This window comes from Jaculus jaculus, chromosome 6 (genome assembly GCF_020740685.1).
Source record: "Jaculus jaculus isolate mJacJac1 chromosome 6, mJacJac1.mat.Y.cur, whole genome shotgun sequence".
Taxonomy (NCBI): Eukaryota; Metazoa; Chordata; class Mammalia; order Rodentia; family Dipodidae; genus Jaculus; species Jaculus jaculus.
In genome coordinates this window covers 162221253-162245519 of record NC_059107.1, presented here as the reverse complement: position 1 = coordinate 162245519, position 24267 = coordinate 162221253, and the positions used below count along the sequence as shown (strand labels likewise).

The 24267-nt window shown below is 54.6% G+C and overlaps 1 protein-coding gene across 1 annotated transcript in view; it reads right to left on the bottom strand.

Moving 5' to 3' along the window:
- The window catches only part of Fbln1 (fibulin 1), an 89474-nt gene extending 65554 nt beyond the window's left edge, over positions 1 to 23920 (bottom strand). The window contains exons 1-7 of the mRNA XM_004650388.2: positions 23827 to 23920; positions 10066 to 10171; positions 8414 to 8549; positions 5050 to 5221; positions 2949 to 3008; positions 943 to 1044; positions 271 to 408 (exon numbers count right to left, since the gene is read on the bottom strand). Coding sequence (XP_004650445.2) covers positions 271 to 408; positions 943 to 1044; positions 2949 to 3008; positions 5050 to 5221; positions 8414 to 8549; positions 10066 to 10171; positions 23827 to 23920 — 808 coding nt within the window. The remainder of the gene's footprint in view (positions 1 to 270; positions 409 to 942; positions 1045 to 2948; positions 3009 to 5049; positions 5222 to 8413; positions 8550 to 10065; positions 10172 to 23826) is intronic.
- Between the last annotated feature and the right edge of the window lie 347 nt (positions 23921 to 24267).

Sequence of the window (24267 nt, the reverse complement as noted above, 5' to 3'; positions counted from 1 at the left end):
GCCCCGTCTTGTTTTTCAGTGGTCAGGCACTGAGCCGACAGGGCCGGCATCATTAACTCGGCACCCCAGCAAGGTGAGTCTGCTTGTCACAGATCTGGCACTTCCTTCCCCTGTCCTCTTACAGTGACTGGACAAGCAGGACCACCGCCTCCCTCTTTGCGCATGAGGCAGTAGCCCCAGCAACCACAAGGGGGCAGCACCATGGAGCCCGCCGTGTCCCCCCCACAGCTGGGGAAGAGGTGGTTTTTAGACTCCTACTGCGCGCTGTACCTTTGCAGTTATTGTCCTCTGTGAGCTCATAGCCAGTCCCACAGCTGCTGTCTCTCTGGCAGCGGAAAGAGCCCACTGTGTTGATGCAGGACTCTCCGAGCCGGCAATTATGGCTGCCGGTGATGCATTCATTGATATCTACAGAGATTAAAAGTAACCAACAAGAACAAAGATCCTTAAGCTTCATCAGAAGGAATATTCCATAAGCCATGGTAGGTCTGGTTTCCTACATCTATCAAGTTGCCCCCTCAAAATGAGCTGAGTCTCACCACAGGCACGCCAGGCTGTCACCCAAACCAACCCCTGTTAAGCTTCGGATCTGCTGTAAGCGCTGGGCTGGCAGGCATGCGATCCTGACGAACCCCTTAAAGAGGACAGCATCGTCCCCATCTCTTAGACAAGGGGTGGCTGAAGGACCTGCTCAAGGCAAGTCAGCACTGCCTAGCTCCAGAGCCCGGGTGGACCCCCGAAGCCGGCTTCTCTGCACATGCTGCTGTCTCCTGGAAGACAGCCTCGACAGGACCCAATGCTCAGCAAGCTCCAGGCAGTGCGAGAAAGCCAGCCTGAGCTATCCCCCGCCAGGAACGAGGCCTGGGTTATACCAAGTGGGCAGGCCTGCTCAGGCCTCCGGTGGAGCCTCTGGAGCACAGCAGACAAACCTCAGACATTTACCTTCGCAGGAGACCCCGTCAGACAGCAGCTGATAGCCCACAAAGCAGGAGCAGACCACCTCATCCCCCGTGTCCCGGCACTGCTGCTTGCAGGGCCCGCCGCCTGGAAGCAGAACCCAAGTCAGTTGGCAGGTACCCCAAGAGGCCTCCAGAGACCTTTTCAGGGGACAGAGGAAGGCAGGCTCCCCCAGGGGCCCTAGGGAGATCCCCAGGCTGGGTACTGAGGTGGCTACTACAGGCGCCCAAGTAGACAGTCAGGTGCCTGGGTTTACAGCGGACCTGGAGGGCCATGGTGCTTGCTGCCAAGAGGGGATGCTCAAGGAACCCTCTGTGCCCGCGAGGCCCGGGGCTGGCCTCACGCGACCCCCAAGCCGACCCTGCTGCCCTGCTCCCACTACTGCCCAGCTTCAGCGGCTACTCGTGACTGTGGCCACAGCCTGCTCCTGCCTGGTTTTCCCAAGGCTCTGAAGCACTTAGGGTGCCTAGACGCCCGAAAGTAAAGGCAGCAATATCCTTATCCTTGCAGTCTCCACTTTTATCCGGTATAGAGAAGCTGGCTTCTCCTCATCTCTTGCCTAAAGGAGTTCCCTCAACCTATTTTCCCATGAACAACCTGAGAGGAGTTCCCTTCCTAGAATTTAAATCTGATCCTGACACTGTGGCTGGGTAAGCTCGGCCCCACAGCTAGACACCGTGGAGCCAGCCCCCAGCCCAGACCAATCAGCTTCACTGCGGTTCACCTGAGCCTGAAGGTAAAGGCCGTTACCAGGGCACAAGCTCTCTAGGCTGCCTCTCCTGAACCTCCAGGTTCTGGTGAGCCTCCCCCACCTCCACTCCCACAGGGGCTCTCTGCGCTTCCTCCTCTTTCCTGCTCTTAATCTAATAAAGTCTCTTAAGACCTTACCCTCTGGTCTATGGAGTTTAATTCTTTAAGCTCATAAGACAAGAATTGTGGTATCCTAAAGGTTTTGGTGCGTTGGCATATTGGTGTATTGGCAAGGCACCCAAAACTTTCCACTTCAGATCCCTGGCACCACCTCTGTGACCCACACTCCCTGCAGGGCGGCCAGGAGGATGGCCCGGGTACAACCAGCAGCAGGGTAGGCCTAGCATGGCGCCTGCGGGACGCTGCTTGCTGTGCAGCTCCCCCTCTGTCCTCACACCCCGGCCTGGCTACCGGGGATGCCAGCACCATCACGGGCTTTTCCACCCTGGCCAACCCATCCTCACTGGCTGCCCCTCAGCCAGGAAGCCCCTCTAGACTTCCTGGGGCTTGGTGTCCCCCTTCTCCCCCTCCAGGCCTCCATGTGGCTGTCACTGTGCACTGACCCCCTCATTCTGTAATGAAGCTGGCTCCCTTATGAACACCCAAACCACAGGGTAAGCCTGTGGGGCAGACCTGCCAGTCCAGACGTGCTGGAGAAGAGAAATAACTTAATCACAGGAGAAACAAGGCTGGGAGGTCCTGTTTTCTTTAAGTGGGCAAAGGTCTCCTTAAGAAACTGAAGACTCGGGCTGGAGAGATGGCTTAGCGGTTAAGCGCTTGCCTGTGAAGCCTAAGACCCCGGTTCGAGGCTCGGTTCCCCAGGTCCCACGTTAGCCAGATGCATAAGGGGGCGCACGCGTCTGGAGTTCGTTTGCAGAGGCTGGAAGCCCTGGCGCGCCCATTCTCTCTCTATCCCTCTATCTGTCTTTCTCTCTGTGTCTGTCGCTCTCAAATAAATGAATAAAAAATATTAAAAAAAAAAAAAAGAAACTGAAGACTCTCGCTGAAGACATGGGTGGGCTCCAGGGACACAAAGATAAGAAATTCTCAGCCCCTCCCCTGGGGTCTCCCTCCACAGACTGAGCTCACAGGAGCCCTTCCTTCATGAGCCACTGTCCCCTAAGCAAGACCTCAGCTCTGGAGCACCAGGGAGGGAGAAGGCGGGAAGCCACCGGGGCTGAAGCCCTAGTCCGCACTGACTGACTCTCCCTGGCCTTTGTTAGTCAGCCAAGATGTCTCACCTCGGCAGCGGTCATTCAGGTAGGGGTCTTCTTGTTCCTCCTCGGGCTCAGGAATCTTAGCTACAAGCAAAAAGACGAGATCCTCTAACCAATGTCCTCTCTCCTCTTCAGAGAAGCCCCCCAGTTTCCCTTCCTGTCGGCGTCAGGCAGGAGGTAAAGAACACATTTACTAGGAAAGGTAGTTAAATCTCAGATTGCTGGAAGAGGAAGGGCTCGGGCATGAGAGCATCACATTTCATCAACTTCAGGCCAACGTAAAACTTTACTTGAAAACATCAGTCAATGAACAGATGGTTTCCCTGTATGCCCACGCCCACCCACAAGGCCAAAAGCAAGGAACACAGGGGGGTACGGTTATGAGGTGACCATACCCCCCCCCCCACAGGCTCTACTGAAGGCTCCCAAGACTCTCAACTTTCCTACTCATCCACCGGAGCCTGCTGCTTAGCCTGAAGCTCTGCGGGACTCAGCAGCACCCAGCAGGCCTCCGGTAAATGCAAGTAGGGGCAAGAGGGAAGTGTTTGCAGAGGAGGTGGTCCCAGCGGAGAGTGGGGAGGACTGGAAGCAGGTAACAGTGAGTGACAGGAGACTGACGTCAAAGGTCACCGTCTTTAAGGCGTGGAGGCCTATGGGAGGACTCTGCCCTCAGGACAAGTGGTCTGGGTCTGAAAATGTCATCTCTGATTTCAAAAGCTTAAGACTGAGTCCTCTGAAATCAGCTCAGTGGTGTCCAAGTAGACTCTGAAAATTCAAGACCCCAAAGCCATGAGCGCCAGGAAGCCGCGGGATGGGTGCCCTGACCTAAATGGTGGAGTCTGAGCGTCTATCAGTCCCTTCCCGTAGCTCCTTAACAGAAAGAGGCAAAGCTGAGGGGGCGGAACAGATACGGCCCCTAGCAAGCGCGGTGGGCAAATTCCTGCACCTCCCCAGGTTTTCCCATGTGGCTCAGGAGCCCCCTCTGTGAGGGGTAACTAGAGAACCAAGAAATTCCTGCCACAGAACAGGCCCACACTCCACGGGGCTCTGGGCGCAGCTGGCTGTGGACAGGGGCAGGGGCAGAACTGCTGGGTAGCAGATGTGGTGCTCTCCAGAGGCCCGCTGCTTGAAAGTGTGATGCTCTGAAACTATTGTTTTGTTTGGGATTTTTGGTTTTCCAAGGTAGGATATCACTCTAGCCCAGGCTGACCTGGCATTCACTCTGTAGACTCAGGCTGGCCTCAAGCTCACAGCGATTCTCCTGCCTCTGCCTCCGATTAAAGGCATAAACCACTGAGCCAGGCCTCAGATGTAAATTCTTTTCTCCACTCTTTTCAGTCTGTAGCTCGTAGTCAAAAGCTTATGGCTGGGGAGTCTCAGGTCCTAGGAGGGAAGCTACTACGGTTGTTTGACTAAATGGATATGTTGTGCCCATCAAATGGGCCTCTATGCATGTTTATGCCTGTGCAAAGTGTTTATCTTACCTCTGGTCAGAAAAGTTCCACTTTGCAAATGGTGGTGACCACTGGGGGAGACTCCAAACTAGTCCATGTGCTGATGAGCATTAATGAGACATCTACATCACCCCACCCCCAAGCTCAGGGAGCGCTGCAGAGGAGGAGTCAGGGGACGGGGCGGGGGGGGGAGGGAGTGCTGGGGAGCACTGTCTCTGGACATGACGTGGCTGTTACGTTCATGACCTCACAGCAACTGTCACTATCTGCACTAGATGTCAGGCCCATCAACATTCTGTCAAGGGTGGTAGAGGATGGGAAAAAAAGACATTAAAGCAGAAGAGCAACTAGTGGAGAAGAAGGGATTATATATATATATATATGTATGAAAATTGCTAACAAAAAGTTTCAGAGCTGGGTGTGGTGGCGCACACCTTTAATCCCAGAGGTAGGAAGATTCGAAGCCACCTTGAGGCTACATAGTGAATTCCAGGTCAGCCTGGGCTAGAGTGAGAGCCTACCTCAAAAAACCACACACACACACAAAAGTTTTAAAACTGTCATTAGTTGAACCCAAGGATATGGTATGGATAGGCTGGGACAACTGAAAGCACACAGACCCACCCTAGAGACGCCTGGAAACTGCCCAAGAAGGAAGAGGAGAGAATTACCTGGTTCTTGGAGGTCCCTGCCATCCCCAGGGGCAAAGTCTGAATTCTCCAGGCCCTTCACGCAGCAGGCGCGGAATACCAGCCCGCACTGGTAGCCCACCAGGAGGCTGGGCTCACAGCTCTGTTCCCGGGCCTGGGCCACCTTTCCCAGCATGCAACAGTGGCAGCATCTCTGTGAACAGAGTAAAGATTGGGGACAGGAAGGCTGAATAGTGGCTCACAAGACCCCATAGGAGCCTCGGGAACATGCTTGTCATGCTCCTCTGTCCATGCCCCCTGGACATTGAGGCACCTCTAATAGAGGCATTTCATCTAAATGTGAACCGTGCATAGGAAAGCCTGTCTGGCACCCCAAGACTCCTAGGTCTGGTTTTCAAAAGGACCTACAGGGCCTGGCGCCCAGCAAACACTCATTTCCCTCCTTATCCCTACTGTAGGCATCCCTGTCCTGGCCAGCAGCTCCTGGCCAGGCCCATTCACAGACTGTCCCCCAGGGCGTCTCTGCCCTGTGTGGTAACTCCAGGCCAGGCACATTCACTCCCTGTCCCCCTGGGCATATCTGTCCTGACCAGAAGTCCCTGGCCAGACCCATTCACCTCCAGGAAGAGGGAGCAGGCAGAGGTCCTGAGGTAGGCGACTTCTGTGATGGAGTTTTTGTACTTTGCCAGGAAGAACGAGCACATGACTCTCTGTCCCCTCGAGTTCGGGGGTGGGGCACCAAGTAAAAGTAAAAGCACAAAAAGCACAAAAGCGGCAAGGGACCAAGCAAAAGGTAGAATGCGGTTGTTTGAATAGAATAGATGGCCCCTAATATATTCAATTGTTTGTAGTTTGCATTCTGTAGCCACCTGGCTGGAGGCAGTGTCACTGGGTGGATCTTAAGGTGTGGTGGTAGGTTTCAGGTTTCAATCTAAAGATAGCAAAGTGTGCCTAGCAGGAGTTTCTGAACTGTGCTGTGGCTTTTTGGCTTTTTGGCTTGTGCTTCTCTCTCTCTCTGCTTGGTCCTGTGAAGGCAGGCCAGCTTCTTCTGCCATTTATGGAACTTCCCCTGGATCTGTAGGCTTTAATAAATATCCCTTCCTCCATAACTGTGCCTGGTCTGGAAGTTCATCTCAGTGAACCTGAAGCTGTCTGCTACATGGGACTTGGCCTCCTGTCCCCTGGACTTCAGAGCCTAAAAGTCACACCTGGGTCCTTAGCCTGAGTGCTGTGGAGCACACTAACAGATACGTGCCAAGGCCCTGGTGGGGCTGGCTGATGGTTCAGGGGTTAAAGATGCTTGCTTGCAAAGCCTGATGGTCCAGGTTCCATTCCCCAGCACCCATGTAAAGCCAGATGCACAAAGTGATGCATGTGTCTGAAGTTCATTTGCAATTTCAAGAGACCATGGTGCACCCACACTCTCCCTATCTATCTATTATCTATTATTTACCTACCTACTGATCTCTCCCCCACTCTCTCAAATAAATTAAAATATTTTTTAAAAAGTAAGGTCATTCCTTACTAAGTGGTTGTCCTAAGGAGACACAGAACTTTCCTGAAAGCTCCTGGAATAGCACCAGGAGGATCCCTCACCTCTCCCCCGTCTGCTGCCACAGAGAACTAGAGCTGTTTTAACCTCAGCCACCTCTGCGGGGGTGAGTAATCTTTCCCAGAAACACACTTCACTCATCCAGATCTGTTTCCACTCTTGCTAGAATGTTCTGTGCCACTCTACACTCCTTTCCCTTAAGTCTGGGGACACGGGCAATTGCCTGCCAGGCAGACAGCGTCAACAGAGCCAGGCCCTGCCAGGGAAGTGACCACTGAATGCTCCAGGTCCTGGCTGACAGACATCCCTCGAGCTGGCCACTCTGGCCCTGTCCAGCTCCTCATGCCGGCATCTCCTGCCATGGAGTCCACATGGCTGTGCTGGGGCTGTGGTCCTAAACCTTGATTCCCCACTGCACAGTGTCCTTCTGTGTGAAGACTCTCGTGCACAGCCCTCCCCCCGCCCCAGTCCAGACCGTGATTGGGTGAGTGGATTTGAGAGACCAAATATAACCATTTTAAGAAAAAAAAAAAAAAAAAAAGGCCCAGGCCTGACTTAGAGAACTAGCCGGCCAATGTGCTTTTGTAAACTTTGCTTGCTTAATTGCTGCCTTTCCCCCTAAAGTTTCTGAGGAAGCTCCACTTCAAGGACATTGCAGAAACACTCCACTGCGGCGGGGGGGGGGGGGGGGGGGGAGTCCCCAACCACCTGCTTAGACAAGAAACTGAGGAATCTCCACTTCAAGGACAATGGAGATGACTTCATCTGCCTGGAGTGCCTCTAGCTCCTGCCCCCAACTTTACCACTGAAACCCCAAGCCAGTAAGAACTGTTTAAATCAACCAATCATGTATCTATCCCCTACTTCTTTGTTCGAATTCCTATATGAACCCCTTCCCCCAAAAGAAAGGGGCTCTCTCCCTCACCACCGCTGTGCCGGACTGTGGGGACGGAGCCCAGGCCTAGGCTTGCAATAAAGAAACCTGTTACTTTTACATTTGAGTGTCTCGGCTTCTGTGGTGGTTCTCTGGGTGACTCCTGGGTGACCGGGGGACTTGGCTCCTGGTCAGGGGTCTTGGCACAACAGGTTTTCGCTCCTCGATTCCTCTACCACTTTCCTGGTGGGAGCTGCTGTCCCCAACACATCCTGCTGACAGTCTCCAGAGGCCCAGGGGGCATTTCCAGACCCAGCTAGGGACTTTCCTCATTAACCCGGCAGTGAGGGTCCCGTACGTGGTACTCAGACCTGGAAACATGATGGGGCACCCGTCCCCAGGTAGATTCTGCAACCACAGCAGCCCTCAGCACCCTGGCCTGGTCCTGGGCTCCCAGGGACACCTGGGAAAGGGGATTCTACCATATATTCAGATTATGTTCATTGCAGAACCCCTTCAGAGTCCTTGGCGAGGCCTCTGGACAGCCCTTTGGGGTGAGGACCTCTCTGAACTCCAACTTCGTCCTCTAGGGTGGTTACAGAGATCACATGCCATCAGGGGCCCTAGTGGGGGTCCGTTGTGAACTCTAAACCCAAGTTCACATGGACTGAAAGCATGAGGGCCTCCCGGGCGGTGAGAAGACTTTGACCACTGCTGACATATTCTGCTCTGACTGCTGCCTTCTACGTGAGGAACGAGAGGAAATGGACCTACACCTCCTCCTTTCCCAGGTGGAGCTTTGGGTGGCGGGTTGCTCCTACTAAACCACAAGAGGGAAAGACACTTGAGTGTCCTCCCTCCCCCCCGGGCCAGGACCCTGATGCTCACAGGGAATGGTGGACAAGGGCAGGTGGTGCCAAAGCACAGCGCTGCCGGCCAGAGCCTGGACCGCCACTCACCTTTACAAACATGGCCTCCAGGCTGGTGTTGTTACTGTGCAGCATGGAGCAGCTGTCCTGCTCGTTGGCCAGGTTGATGCCAGTGGCACAGTGCAGCTCCTCCAGATGGCTGTGGCAGCACTGCTCCTGCACCATCCTGTGGGCAGAGCCAGGGCTCTCAATGGGGCTGCTGCCCTGGACACAGGGCTCAGAGCGCAAGCCCGGGGGGGGGGGGATGTCCCCCACTTCTCCAGCTCCCAGAGGAATGCATGTACACACACACACACACACACAGCACAACACATGGCCAATGGGAGGCACTTGGTAGGAGTTTACCCAGGAAGATTGAACTAATGTCTGCGGTGGGAGTCAGGAGACCCCATTGTGCATACAGGGGAGAAGCCCTGTGCCAAGCTTCACCACAGAATCCTCACACCTATTTAAAAATGAGCCGGCCTATCCCATGTCCTTCTACCCAGCCGAATTCTTCTCAACCTCACCCCACTTTTCCAAGCTCAGCGGGGACGGCTCAGAGTCTGTGACATGACTCTGGTTTGGCTGAGAAAATGTTCTCAGAGCTGGCTGGGGAGATGGTTCAACAAGTAAAGCGCTTGTCACACACGCATAAGGACCTGAATTCAGACAGCCCCCATGCCCACATAAAATGCCAGGTGTGGTGCCCACCTGTCACCCCATGGAAAGGAGACAGGCGGATCCCTAGGTCTCATTGAGTAGCTAGTCTAGCCAAGTCAGTGAGCTCTAGGTTCAGTGAGAGATCCTGTCCAAGTGCTGGGATGACAGGCGCCTGCCACCACGCCCAGCTACAGTCCACGTTTTTTGAGACAAGGTCTCTCATTGGCCTGGAGCTTACCGACTAGGCCAGACTAGCTGGCCAGTGAGCCCGGGATTCTCGTGTCTCTGCCTCCCCAGCCCTTACACATCTTTGGACTGGGACCGACAACAAGGTAAAATGAGATAAGGTGCCAAGCGCATAGCACACAGTAGGTGCTTCACAAAGGCTTAGCTGTTTTTATGGTGGCGATCCACACTGCCTCTTGTCACTAGCTATTCTAAGCTTATACCGACCCTGAATTTTGCAGGCACTTGGATTTTGTCCAAGCTCCACTATTTCCCTTTTCCCTTTCTAGGCCCACTCCTTTACTTGACAACTTCCCTTTCCTTGGGAAGAAACCAACTTGCCTACAGCTGCAGGCATGGCAAGCTGAACTGCACACCAGGCCTTCTTGCTTCCAGGCCGGCAGAGGGGATAGACGCTCAGTGAGCACAGTGGCCAGAACAGCGAGTCCTGTGTGAGGAGCTCAGGAATGGAGGAAAGACGGTCCATGGAGGCACACCTTCCTTCCTCACCACCCTCTGGAGGGGCGTGTTCTGCCAAACAATGCCCACCAGGCCACTCGCCCGCACTCACGGGCACACTCACGGGAGCACTCACCCACACTCACGGGAGCACCCACCCGCACTCATGGGAGCACTCACCCACACTCACGGGAGCACTCACGGGCACACTCACAGGAGCACTCACCCACACTCACCCACACTCACGGGAGCACCCACCCGTACTCACGGGAGCACCCACCCGCACTCACAGGAGCACTCACCCGCACTCACGGGCACACTCACCCACACTCGCAGGAGCACCCACCCGCACTCACCTGCACTCATTGGATTCCGAGGTGTAGGGCAGCGAGCAGTCCCTGTGCTGAGTGGCCATCTGATGTCCATTTGTACAGCAAGCCTCCATGGAGACATCTGCACCGACTGTGTAGGGAGAAGGACAGCTGATGGGTTCCCGCACGGCTCCCACCCCAGCCAGGCCACCAAGCCATCTGCTTCCTCAGGTACCAGCTAGAACCATCAGGTCGGGTCTGGAAGGGCAGTGGGCACACGCAGCACTTCCTTCGTCACTCTGCACGTCGTTACTGAGAACTCTGCCAGCTCTTGGCTGGGAACACAGGCCCCACTCCTTCCACAAAGGCCAGGGGCCTGCCCTGTAGTGCCCAGCTATGCACTGAGACCTAAGCACAAGGGTCATGTGCCAGCTCTGCCCACATGTTGGAGATTTCTAGTCCATAGGACAAGAAAGGTGGGTTCTTCTGACGGAGGTTGGCCAGGTGCCACCTAACTATACTCTCATAGTGACCAGGGCACAGGGGCCTGACACCTCCCAAGGGGAGATTGGAAATAGGGGTCTCAGAAGGAGAGAGGCCCCGAAATACTTTGATAACCTTGGAGCCAGTGTTCTGTAATTTGTGTAATTTATGCCAGGCATGTGCCCCACCTCAGAGCTAAATCTTCCTAAGCATTCACCAAGTCTTAAGGGTCTCATGGGATGGCCTTGAACTCCTGACCCATTAGGATTGCAGACAAACCCTTCTGCAAAACACCTTGAGGTCTGCCGAATGTCTGCACCAGCTTCTGGACCCATATGTAGGTTCTCAATAAATCTTTACACAACCCACGGGAGGGAGGGTCTCCATCCTCAGCATGTGGATAGGAAACTGGGGCTGGTGATGATTCTGCCCTTAAGTGCCGCAGACCCTGCCTTCTGCAAAAACAGTGACTGAAGGGGTTGGGGAGCCACCTTGATAGATAGCTGCCTGGCCCAGGCCCTCGGTGCCAGACTGAGTGGAAAATCCAGGCCCTCGTGCCAATCCAGACTCTCAGCTTCACTGTAGGCTGTGCCCCTCAGCTACTGGCAGGAAGACCACCATCAAGCCATGGGAGGTTGGCACAGTGGGTCCCAAGGTGCCTGCATTAGTGATAGGAGCCTCAGTCTCCTCTAAGCCTCTTCTCAGGCCCGGCTCCTCCTCCACGCTCTCTGCAGCCTCCCTGATCACCAAGCCAGCCTTGGGGGCATGAGCTCCCAATCTCACCACCTCTGGCCAGACTCATCTCACATGTCTAATGGTCTGTTTCTCTGCCTCTCTCTACCAGCCAGAGGTCCTGACAGTGGGTCTGTCCCTTATCCCTTTACACTTTGGTACAAAAGTCCATACATGGCAACTAAGAGTTGAGGTGAAAGAATCCATGTTGAGCTGGGTGTGGTATCACACTGCGGTCCTAAACACTTGGGAGGTGAGGCAGGAACACTCTTGGAGGCTAGCCGGAGCCTCACCACAAGTTCAAGGCCAGCCTGAAACATAAGCAAAGCCTTGTCTCAAAAAATAAATAAACAAACAAATCAGGCTGGAGAGATGGCTTAGTGGTTAAGGCACTTGCCTGCTAAGGACTCAGGTTTAATTCCCCAGTACCCACGGAAGCCAGATGCACGAGGTGGTGCGTGCACCTGGAGTTCATTTGCGGTGGCCAGAGGACCTGGCATGCCCATATTCTCCCTCTTTCTCTCTCTCAAATAAATAAATAAAATAAAATAAAAATCAACACTAAATCAGACTGCCAACAGGCCTGCCATGCCTCAAGGAATGTTGTGAAATAGAGGGTGGAAAGATCATAAAAGCCACAGAGTGGGTAGGAATACCATGAGGCATATGCCCCCGACTGCCCCGTAGGGACTGACAGAAATCTTTATGACTCCACAGTGAATCCCCTAACCCACGGAGGAGGACCCCAGGGGAAATGGGAGCAGGGGCGAGAGGACGCAAGAATATAGCATGTGTGTAAATGCATACATACAAGAGGTCTGGAGAGATTGGCTCAGAGGTAAAAGGTGCGTTCTAGCACAGCCAGATGACTTGGGCTTGGTTTCCCACATCAAGCCAGACGCACAAGGTGGCGCACGTGTCTGCAGTAGCAAGAGGCCCTGGCGTTCTCCCCCTCTCTCCAAATAAACAAGCCAAACAAGAAATGGGCTGGAGGAATGGCTCAATGGGGTAAGTGCTTGCCATACAAGTGCGCGAACCTGCGTTTGGGTCCCCAGCACCCATGTAAAAGCCAGAAGCCATTGCAGGCTTCTGGGATGTCAGCAGGCCAGTGCTAAGATGAGAGACAAAACTGGGAGAAATGTCCCAGAAGCTCACAGATCAGCTGGCCTGGGGACCACAAGAGTGAACAAGAGACCTGCCTCCTACGCGGAGGGGAGAACTGACCCGTGGAAGTTGCCTCCTGACCACACGCTCGCCATGGCACATGCGTGCCCGCACTCAAACACACGAACCCGCACAGGCACATAACATATACACAAAAAAGCATGTTAAAGCACACAAAAAGGAATGAAGGAAGAGGAGGGTCGGAGAAGAGAGGAAAGGAGAGAAAGAGCACAAGCTTTAGAGTCAAACAGACTTGGGCTTCAGGGCCAGTGCCATCACCTTCTCTCTGTGACCCAGTCAGGCCACTGGACCCTCTCAGCCAGTTTCCTCAGAAGTAAAATGGGGGTCACATGACCTCTGCTGACTTTGAGAAATGCAACGACATCCCAGACGCACCATATGAGTGCCATGAGCAGGTCCTGACCAGTTGGGGTCTACCGGCCCCCTGTGAGGAGGGAGCCCCACACGTCCTGGACGTACCCTAGCCTCGCTCAGCGCCTTCAGGACAAACGCTGGCCAGAGCAGACTGCAGCCACTCCACAGGGGGAGAGCTCAGTCCTGAGCTGTAGAAAAGATTCCAACCTATTTTGAAATGATGCCTACTGGGGACCTTGGGCACTCTGAACTTCATACTCAGTGGGATAATCAGATTTGAGCTCTTGGGTTAGCCTGGAAACTTGGAATATTCCTGGAATGTGGCTCAAATGTTCTAAGCAGCACAATCCTGGACTGGAACTCACAAGCAGAGCTGTCTAGAGGCCGTGTCCAGGCCTCTGTTGCAACTGCCTGGGTCAGCTCACCTTCCTTGGACTGGGGGTGTCTGTCAGCCAGGCAGTATGTCTTACCAGGCTGGACAGTGACCAGCCAGAGAGGCAGGGAGAGGCCTCAGGAAGGGCATCTTTGTCCCTGCGGTAACACATAAGCCCCAGTTGGGAGGTGCTGGACAGGACCCCATTCATTCACCAGCTCCCACCCCCTCGCACTCTGCAAATCACATTGCCATTCTGAGCATACTTGGTGACACAGTTGAAGGCACCACTTCCTGACCCATCAGCCCTGCCTGGGGACACAGGTCACATCCCGAACTTCACTACCAGAGAAGAACTCACAGCTCTGAGCGTAAAGTCATGGCTCATAAATCTGCATGTTTATAGGTATATGTATGTTTGTGTGTATGTGAGGGCACATCTGTGGACTGTATGTGTATGCAGAGGCCAAAGGTTGGCGCTGGGTGTCTTCTCTGATCGCTCTTCATCTCACTTGCTGTCACGTGAATCCTGGGCTCACCGTTCCGCCCGTCCAGCCAGCCAGGTGGAACCAGGGGTTTCCATCGCCACCTCCCAAGTATTGGGATGACAGACAGGCTGCCACAGCCGTCGCATGTTTGCGTGGGTTCTGGGGATCTGAACTGAGGCCTTCGCACTTGCACAGAATATCCTTCACCCACTGAGACATGTCCCTAGCCTAGAAGTCTGTATTTCTAAAGCCATAACCACTTGCTTTGGCCAGAGCCCTGGGAGGAGATGGAAGCCGGGCAGGGAGGGCAGCAACATCTTCCCGCTCCGACTGCACGTAGCGGATCACTGCCCAGAGCCTCCCAGCCCCACGGCCCATGAGTAAACAGTGCAGCAAGGGGCGTTTCCAGGGGGCCTGTGTCAGTCAGCAGCCAGCTGAGCCACACTGACAGGCTCCAGCCTGAGACCTCTGGTCAAGGAGGAAGTGTCCACTTGGAGATGTGCTGAGCGTTCCAGCCCAAACTGAAAGGGACCCACGAGGACCACCCTGGTCTGGAAGGGCTCAGTGGTCCTTGGAGCAGTGCATGAGGGCAGCAAAAGAAGCTTGGCATGGGCAGACCATGCCCACCCCTCTGCTGGGTACATCACTGCAGTTGTCTAAGCTTTGGGTTGGAGATCTGGAAAGGGGACTCCCAGCACCAGACCACAAGGTTATGTATTTATTGATTTATTTATTGCTTTTTTTTAAGTAGGGTCTCACTGTGGCTCAGGCTGACCTGGGATTCACTATGTAGTCTCAGGGTGGACTTGAACTCACAACGATCCTCCAACCTCTGCATCCCTGAGTGCTGGGACTAAAGGTGTGCGCCACCACGCCCGGCCCTCCAAACCACAAGGTTGTGAAAGCACATGTGGATGGATCCTTTCTACTTCTGTTCCTCTTCCCCCAATCACAAAGCACGCCTTAAGTGATCGCCATCCCACGGTCACACCAAGGACTCCTCAAACATGTTAAGGTGTCTCTGTTCCCACGAGAGCCACAGTACACCCGCCCAAAGCAGCCCACGGCCAACTGTACCCCGCGCTCAGTGAGCACCGAGTGACTACACTCTGTTGACCCCACCCCAATATTGGGCTGGGCTTGGCAGCCTTCATAGGTACTCTACTTTGCCCTGCCCCAGATGAAACTTCCTTGGGCCAGAGATGCATCATTCCCCTGTCACTGTCCCCCAGCACCCGCTGCGGGCTGTACACCCACTGGCTCCACAGAACGGGGTTGATCGGTACAGACACCCTTAAAACAGTGATGGTGGGCTGGGGAGACGGCACGGGGGGTCAAGCGCTTGCCTCGTACCCATGAGGACCTGAATTCAGATCCCAGAGCCCACAGGAAGCTGGGTGCTGTGCTGGGTGCCTACAATGCCAGCACTCCAATGGCAAGATGGGAAATGACGGAAGATCTCCAGAAGCTCGCACACCAGCCACCCAGGCATTCACAGCAGCGGACCGCAAAAAGCCTTGGCCTCCCACAAGGAAAGTGAGGGCCAGCATCGGAGGTGGTCCTTTGACCTCCAAAAGCGTGTGTGTGTGTGTGTGTGTGTGTGTGTGTGTGTGTGAGTCTGTGTGCACGTGTGTGAGAGAGAGATGCCCGGGCTTCCTCAGTTATCCCAGGAATTGGAAAAGAAGGTCACCAGGCTGAAGTGGCCCATGGCCAACTGCAGTGTTGGCTACGGTGCACCAAGACTCCAGAACTACGGCTTCACAGCCCCAGAAAAGAGCTTCCCTTTCCCCGGAGGGCTCAGCACTGGCACCTCTGGCCCATTACAGGGGGGCAGAGCTGCGGGAAGAGAACAGCTCAGGGAAATGAGGGGACAGCCTGAGCAACGCCCGGGCACCGAAGCTCAGGAAGCTACCAAAGGCGCCCTCCGCAGCAGGCTGGTCTTCAAAAGACGGGCTCGGCCAACACAGAACAAGCTCCTTACGAGCAGGAGGTCCAAAGGGAGTAAAGCCACCCACGTCTTCCCATGTCTCCCTCCGAGAGACAGGGCAGGGCCAGGCCTGCCCAAGCACAAAGCCAGCAGCCCCCCTTCCAAGGCACTTTCTAATTAGAAAGGTAAATTGCTATTTTCATATGTTTCCTTTCATATAAACAAACTTTAGTGTCTTCATGAAAATCAAATAAAGCTCAGGAGGCAGAGCTGGCAGCTCAGGACAAGGACAGATGAGATGCTTAAGGAATGGAATCCCTAACTGTGCTTGCCAGGGGCTAGGGATGGTCAGTGGGGAGTTAGTGCTTTAATGGTATGGAGTTTCTGTTTGGAAAGGTGACAAAGTTCTGGAGATAAAAGGCAGTGATGGCTATAAAACAGTGTGAATTCACCTACAGCATCTGCTAAGAACACAGCTGATCATTAAGAGAGTTAATTTAATATGATATATATCCACCACAATTAAAATAGTCATTTAAAAAAATTGGTGTTTAGTCAGGCTTGTTGGCAGACCCCTATAAATTCCAGCTAATCAGGAGGCTGAGGCAGCTGGATCTCAAGTTCAAAGACAGCTTGGGCTATATACTGAAATACTGTCTCCAAAAAATAACAAAATAAGTAAGCTTCTGTAGTTTATTTTATCCCATCCTTCCTTGGGAAAGGCATTAGATGTCCATGAACTCTTGTTTCTATCAGCCAACGTAAGAAACTAATTTGTTTACATTGTATCATATATTCACAGAAAGTAATTAGAGTGGCAATACAATGGTTTACATGCTAAGCTATGGGATTCCAAATGAGAACAGTTAAAATATTCACTAAGGAAAATGAAACCTTGTAACCAGAGTACAGATGATTCCAAAATTGTTCAAAAACAAAAACAAACAAACAAACAAAAAGCTTCCGGGCTGGACTTCTCCATGTGTCTCAGGTGGTCATGGGTTGGGGGAGGAATGGTCTGCTGTGCACATCTGCCCAGCTGTGGCCTCCTACCTCACTGCAGGTGCTTTCCCTGCTGACTGGCCTGGGGACCTGGTGATCTCTGCACACGAGCATCCTGAGCCTTATTACCTCAGTACAAAAGCTGGGGACGCTCTAAGGCCCACGGAGGTACATCCCTTCCTTTCACCCTGTCCATTCATGTAACACCATAGGATGCCTTGTCCGTGCCCATCCAGGACTAAGTGAGGCTGGGGAGTCAGAAGAGAGTTATGGCTAACAGAGGCTCTACCCAATTCCATACCTCACAGGCCACAAGGTTCAGTGCTCATAGATGGCATCTGGCCCAAGGTCAGACTGCTACAGGCCAACCAACACCACCTGCAGAAGGCTGTGAGACTGAGCAACCGCGCACACACACACACACACACACACACACACACACGGGCATGTGCGCACACTCTGACACCTAGGTACCCTTTGCAGCAGTGTCTACAGCACACCAGGCCATCACCACCTCTTCTCTCCCCCCAGCTGCTGCCAAGTCTATGAAACAATTCAAGAAAATCCCACGCTGGGTGTCCAGCCAAGGCCACTCACACTCCTTGTTCCTCAACACCCCATCACTGCACAGAGCCCCGTGGAAAATCTGGGATCTTCTCTCCATTTATTTATTTTTTAATCTGAGAAGAAACTCCATCAAGCAGCTACAATCTCTAATGTTTGTCATCTAGCTATACTATTACTGCAACTGATAGTTTAAATCAAGAATGTGGCAGGCGTGGCGGTACACGCCTTTAATCCCAGCACTCAGGAGGCAGAGGTAGGAGGATGGTCTTGAATGCGAGGCCACCTGAGACCACATAGTAAATTTCAGGTCAGCCTGGGCTAGAGTGAGACCCTACTTTGAAAAATAAAAAAAATTAAAAAAAGAATGAACTCTGCTAAATTATAGCTAACCTTCAGTCAAATGTTCAAGGGCAGGCAGCAAAATGGGTTTAAACTGCCCAGTCTCCCCAGTGAGGAGCTGAAGGAAGAGGGTCATTTGGCACAGGATTTTGAGAAAAACCTGGGCAACAATGATGAGACCCACATCTGACAAAAACCACCAACTGGCAGCCTAGAACCAACCACATACCTCAATAATCCTCTCGGGGCCTTGGCTCCTCCTCAGTACTGAGCTGTGTGGAGATGGGAGGTGAGCTGTGTGGAGATAGGAGGAGAGCTGTGTCGTGATAGGAGGTGAGCTGTGTGGAGATAGGAGATGAGCTGTGTGGAGATAGGAGGTGAGCTGTGTGGAGATAGGAGGAGAGCTGTGTCGTGATAGGAGGTGAGCTGTGTGGAGATAGGAGGTGAGCTGTGTGGAGATAGGAGGAGAGCTGTGTGGAGATAGGAGATGAGCTGTGTGGAGATAGGAGGTGAGCTGTGTGGAGATAGGAGGAGAGCTGTGTGGAGATAGGAGATGAGCTGTGTGGAGATAGGAGGTGAGCTGTGTGGAGATAGGAGGAGAGCTGTGTGGAGATAGGAGGTGAGCTGTGTGGAGATAGGAGGAGAGCTGTGTGGAGATAGGAGGAGAGCTGTGTGGAGATAGGAGATGAGCTGTGTGGAGATAGGAGGTGAGCTGTGTGGAGATGGGAGGAGAGCTGTGTGGAGATAGGAGGTGAGCTGTGTGGAGATAGGAGGAGAGCTGTGTGGAGATAGGAGGTGAGCTGTGTGGAGATAGGAGGAGAGCTGTGTGGAGATAGGAGGTGAGCTGTGTGGAGATGGGAGGTGAGCTGTGTGGAGATAGGAGGTGAGCTGTGTGGAGATAGGAGATGAGCTGTGTGGAGATAGGAAGAGAGCTGTGTGGAGATAGGATGTGAGCTGTGTGGAGATAGGAGGAGAGCTGTGTGGAGATAGGAGGTGAGCTGTGTGGAGATAGGAGGAGAGCTGTGTGGAGATAGGAGGTGAGCTGTGTGGAGATGGGAGGAGAGCTGTGTGGAGATAGGAGCTGAACTGTGTTGAGATAGGAGGAGAGCTGTGTGGAGATAGGAGAGCTGTGTAGATAGGAGGAGAGCTGTGTGGAGATAGGAGGAGAGCTGTGTGGAGATAGGAGGTGAGCTGTGTGGAGATAGGAGGTGAGCTGTGTGGAGATAGGAGGAGAGCTGTGTGGAGATAGGAGGAGAGCTGTGTGGAGATAGGAGATGAGCTGTGTGGAGATAGGAGGTGAGCTGTGTGGAGATAGGAGGAGAGCTGTGTGGAGATAGGAGGTGAGCTGTGTGGAGATAGGAGGTGAGCTGTGTGGAGCTGGGAGGTGAGCTGTGTGGAGATAGGAGGTGAGCTGTGTGGAGATAGGAGGTGAGCTGTGTGGAGATAGGAGGTGAGCTGTGTGGAGATAGGAGGTGAGCTGTGTGGAGCTGGGAGGTGAGCTGTGTGGAGATGGGAGGTGAACTGTGTGGAGATGGGAGGTAAGCTGTGTAAAGCTGGGAGGTGAGCTGTATATGGCTGAGAAGGTGAAGGAAATAACAGAAGAAATGCTCCAGTCAGGACCTTGACCACAGGAAAGGACAAAACCATCAATCTAAAACAATTAGGGAAGTTTTTCTCATGGGTACTGCATACCTCACAGCCAGTCAGCACCTCTTGCCTGTCTTCTGGTGAGCCAGTGGCCAGATAGCTTAGCTCTTGGTCATTGGACACTGTGTCTCTCCTAAAAAAGCAGCTAAGTTTCTTCCAGGTGAGTAAAATCTAAGATTATGATGCAGAATATGGGGCCGGCCTAAGTACAAGTGTCAAGAGTGCACTACATCACATGCCAGACACACAGAGCTTCCCTGAAGCATGGTAAGAACACGGCCATGTGGTCTTTCCACAACCATAGATTCTAGGCTGTTGCTTAGAGGGGTTTTATTCCATTCCTCAGATGGAAGCTTCCAGAATGTCAGCCTGCCAGCTGTGAATGGTGCAGAGACTTTGGGCCATGCCCAGTGGTGCTCCTGAATGACTTGGGAGTCCAGGGACTAATATATTAAAGGCTGCTTGTTGAGCTGTGGCACGGAAGAGACTTGGAGGCCTGAAGTTCGGCTCTAACTCCAGCATGGAGGGTTTTCCCCTCTAGGGCAGACCTGGACCTCAGTTTCCCCACCTGTAAGCTGGACAGAAGATGTGTCTCACTGTGTGGGGCCTGAGCTACCACAAAGAAGGAGAGATCAGGGCTGGAGAGATGGGTTAGTGGTAAAGGTGTTTGTCTGAGAAGCCTAAGGACCCAGGTTCTCCCAGGACCAACATAAGATGCACAAGGTGGTGCATGCAGTTTGTTTGCAGTGGCTGGATGCCCTGGCACGCCCAACCTCTCTATTTGCCCCCCTCTCTCTCTAACAAATAAATATATATTCAAAAACAAAAAGGTGAGATCAAAGGAGCTTCCTCCAGAGCCACCCCATCAAAAACACTTTTCTTCCTCCAAAACAGTCTTTCCTTTATCTGGGCTGTAACAGTCCCAGGTGGCAGCTGGCTGGGTTCTGTTGTGCTCTGATGTCCTCATCTGGCAAAACAAGAGGCAGTCAAAGCGGCACGAGGCGATGGGCTGGACAAAGGACCGCTCATGTGGAGGCGTCCACTCTCGGGCACCCCCTTGCTCAAGCCCAGACCCGAGAGAAGGCCGAGGCCTAGAGAGCAGCTCATGGGGTCCCGCGCCTGCTTGCCGAGGCCTCCAGAGTTTGTACCTGCAGGGATCCTGCCTGTCACTCCATCTATGACTTTCTCTAAGCTGCAGGGCAGGGGGCGTTGGGGTTCGAGACCCAGGAATGAGGAGGACAGAACTATGGTGAAATGTCAACCAACGAGACTTACCATGAAACCCCAACCACACCACACCCGTCCCCACTCATTAGGGACAGAGAAGCAAGAGGCAACAAGAGAAGGAAGGCAAGGCACGGGTGGGAAGGTGAGAATTACCTTCCCACGGCTCCTGGGGAGCTAACCCAGGCTGCCTCTTCCCAACCCAAGGCCAGGACATTAGGCCAAGCTTCTCCGCATCCCACTCTGCTCTGAGGGTCTCCTGGGCTTCCAGAATCTGTCTCCACCTCTCTGGCCACCAGTCACGTGTCTTGGAAGCTGCAGCTCTGCAGGCCGTGGAGTTGGGGGCCACTGTTTCCCTGGGCTAGCACACTCCTGCCACGGCCCTGCTTCCCAGGACTCCTAACCCCCAGCACACACACAGACACACATAAGCACACAGGCTGGCAGGGAGAGGTCTTTGTTCTCAGAAGTTCCCAGCACTTAGCACACAGGAGCCTGGCACCTGGAGGGCGGGGCCGGCTGTGCTTCCCTCTGTACTCTGCCCCACAGCTTCACCCCAGCCAATGTCTGTGAATGAATGAACAAGTGATCTCATGGTGCCCGGCAGCTCCACGCAAACAGCAAAAAGAAACAAAAGCAAAGACTGACCAGACCTCCACACAGCTGGGCCTCAGTAGGCTGGGCCCTCCTCCCGCAGGCCCCTTTGCTGCCTCCGCCATGAAGCCTCCCAGTAGGGCTTGGCTTTTTCCAGGTCTCCTGGGGCATGTGAACCACATGAAGGGAAAGGTCTGAGCTTGTCTTAATCTCTGCCTTATCTGGGAGACCTCACGCGATGTCTGGCTCTCAGCTGTCCCTCGACAGCTATTTAAGCGAATGCCTTTGCATGACCCACCACCCAGGTGGGTGGACCGAACGGCTGCAGTCTGAGGCCCTGATGGGTCTCCTTCCAGATCAGCTCCTGGCTGGGAAATCCAGTGTTCGTAGAACTTTCAGAGCAGTCTTGGGGGAGCAATCCTTTCCTACCCAGGAAAGAAGATGACATGAATGATAGCTAATGACACAGCCATTTCACCCTGGCTGCTCTTGACCTTCAACCTAACAAGTCGGAATCCTTAACTCACTTTACAAATTGGGGAGCAACCCAGCAGCTATCCAGTGGGCTTTTCCTGAGAACAGGCAAACTAGTTTTCACAGCCACAAGTGCCTAGGCAGACTGATGAATGAGCTAGGCTTCCCAATGCCAGTCCCCTACAGTCCACAGGGAGGCTCATGTAGCCTGAGATGGGAGCCTAAGGCAATACGGAGGGAGGCTCCACTGATGCCCTCCAGGCCCTCACAGCCTGTCTTCCTGTCTGGGGAGCTCTGATCTCCACCTCCTCCCTGGGGAACTTCTAGGAGCGCATTGTACAGCCACATGATGAATGAGCTAGGTCCCTCAACTCCTGTCCCCCACAGTCCAGTGGGGGGGCCTCATGTAGCCTAAGTTGGGACCATAGGGCAATGTCAAGAGAGGCCCCAGTGATGGCCTCACAGCCTCATCTTCCTGTCTGGGGCACTCTGGTCTCCACCTCCTCCCTGGGAAGCTTCCAGGAGCGCAGCTCACAGCCACATGTTTCTGCCAAGTACTTGCAGCCTTTGTTCTCCCTCCCAACAGGACTTTCTTTTAATCAGCGGGAAACTTTCAGGCTGGAACCAGGGGCCAAGAAAGCCTTGGAGAAAAGACAACTGTCTCTCCCAACACCCTCCTATTCTCCTGAGCGCCCCCCCCCCCCCCCACCAAGGTGCAGGACAGCCAGCTCTGCCCTAGCAAGGAAGATCAGGGCCACAGATCAGCAACAGGGCACACTCTCTGTGTTCTCCAAGGTCACACTTTGTCAGAGAACCCACAGCTCTCGGGGCCCAAGGGCAGAGTCACGGGGCCTTACAGGGCTGAAGGCTGCAGAGAGGAACCAGAGAGCCTCTAACCCTCTTTCTCAGACCACCCCAAACTTCCCCGGCCCAAACTCAAGGAAGAAGAAAGAAAATGGCCCAGGTCCAGTCAAGCGCACCACCGGGCCTGAGGCTGGCTGTGAAGGATGACTGCTGCAGTGAACCACCCTAGGCTACCAATTCCGGTGCCCGTGTGTCCCAGAAAGGCTTCTCCTGGCAGGCAAGAGAACCATCCCCAGGGCCTTGGGGAGGCCTGGCACCTGGGTTGAACCATGCCCTCTCTCTGGACCTCTCTCCTCATCTGTACAATGTGGGGTCTCTGAAGTCCCTTCCATTGCCAACAGGAACTCCCTCCCCACACTCAAAGTCCCCCTCTGGGTTTTCATTTTCCCTGGCAGTGACTCAAATGCCCTGGCTTGCTTATGCCCAGCTCACTAGCTCCTCCTGCCCAAGCACCACTTCCTCCCTCCAGGGTCCACATGGCTCTTGGCACCAACACGGGCTCTGTGCCTCCCCCACGCTGTCTCCAACCCCCAAAAGCGACCCAGAACGTGCCAAGACTGGAGCCAATGCCTAGAACAGCCGGAGCTCCTCCGAGAGGAAACATCTACCGCCCCCCCCCCCACCGCAGCAGCCACTCCCTAAATCTCCTGCCTCCATTATCTCCAAGTGACCTTTTGACCCAGGAGGAGGGCGGTCATCTGAGAATTCAAAAGAAACTATGCTAACTCTGGGATTTAAAAAAAAAAAATCTGTGATTAGAGGGTGGTCTATGACTGGCCTCCTGCGGAAACAAAGACTCCAGGAGGGACAGGCCTGGTTAACAAACCCCAAAGTCATCAGAGAGGTCAGAGGTCCTGGCTCTACTTCCGGAAGCTTCTCTATCAACTGGCCCTGTGTTCCTCTCACCAAGCCTTGAGGATTAGGAACGGAAGAGGGTGGCCTTCATCTCCGAGCTGAGATCCTGGGTCACCCCAGACACAGAGGGTCGGTTTGGGCAGTGGCCTGCCTCCCCTCCCCGTTCGGTTGAACATGGAGCCCGAGGGCCTTGGATCCTGGGTCCCAGTGGGCTGTAGGGAGGCGGTGGCCAGCTCCTCCATCGCTAAAGCCTCCCAGCTGCTTTCTGATTTCATCTAGTGCACCCCCCGCCCCCGCGCCGCCGCCGGCTGTCCCCCAGACAACTTTCATCTCCCTCTCTCAGTTTACTCCTGAGCAAGATGAGCTCAACAGCGCCAACAGGATGGGGGGGGGGGGCGTGGGACAAGACGCACCAAATGGGGTTGCATTGCAAAGAGCTCCCCACCCCCATGGCCCAGCTGCTGCCTGGATGTGCCTGCGGGAGGGTGGGTTTGGAAGGTGTGGGAGGAGAAGGGGGTCCCCGTCTTTAAAACAAGTCCTCCAGGTGATGGAGGTATCGGAGCCCTGGAGTGCGTGGGCCGGGCAAAAGCCACCTGGGGTTGCGGCGCAAGCGCTCCGAGTTCGGGCGGCGGCACAACTAGGGAGGCGCGCGGGCCGGGGAATGGGGGGCCCCCCCCCGGGGACCCGGGCGCCCCTACCTCGGGCGGCCAGCAGCGGGAGGCCGCCGAGCAGCAGCAGCAGCAGCAGCGGCGGCGGCAGCGGGACGGGGCGCGAGGGCGCGGCGCGCTCCATGGGGCCGGCGGGCGCGGGCGGCGGCGGACAAAGGCGCGCGGGCGGCGGGCGCGGGCGGCGGGCGGCGGGGTCCACGCTCGGCCGAGCCTCGGCAACCAACGCGGGGCCGGATCGCGCGGCGCGTTCAAGTATCCCGCCCGGCGGAGGCGCGGCGGGGGCGGGGCGCCGAGCTCCCTCCCCGCGGGGACCTCCCCTCGAGCCCCACGCTCGCCGCCGCCCACCCCCAGCCCGGCGCCCCGAAACCCGATCCCCGGCCCACCCACCCCGCCGGCGGCTCAGCCCGCCTGGCTCCTCCCGGCCAGCGCCTGGGAAGGGACCGGCTTGCGGCCAGCCAGGGCTCCTCCTGG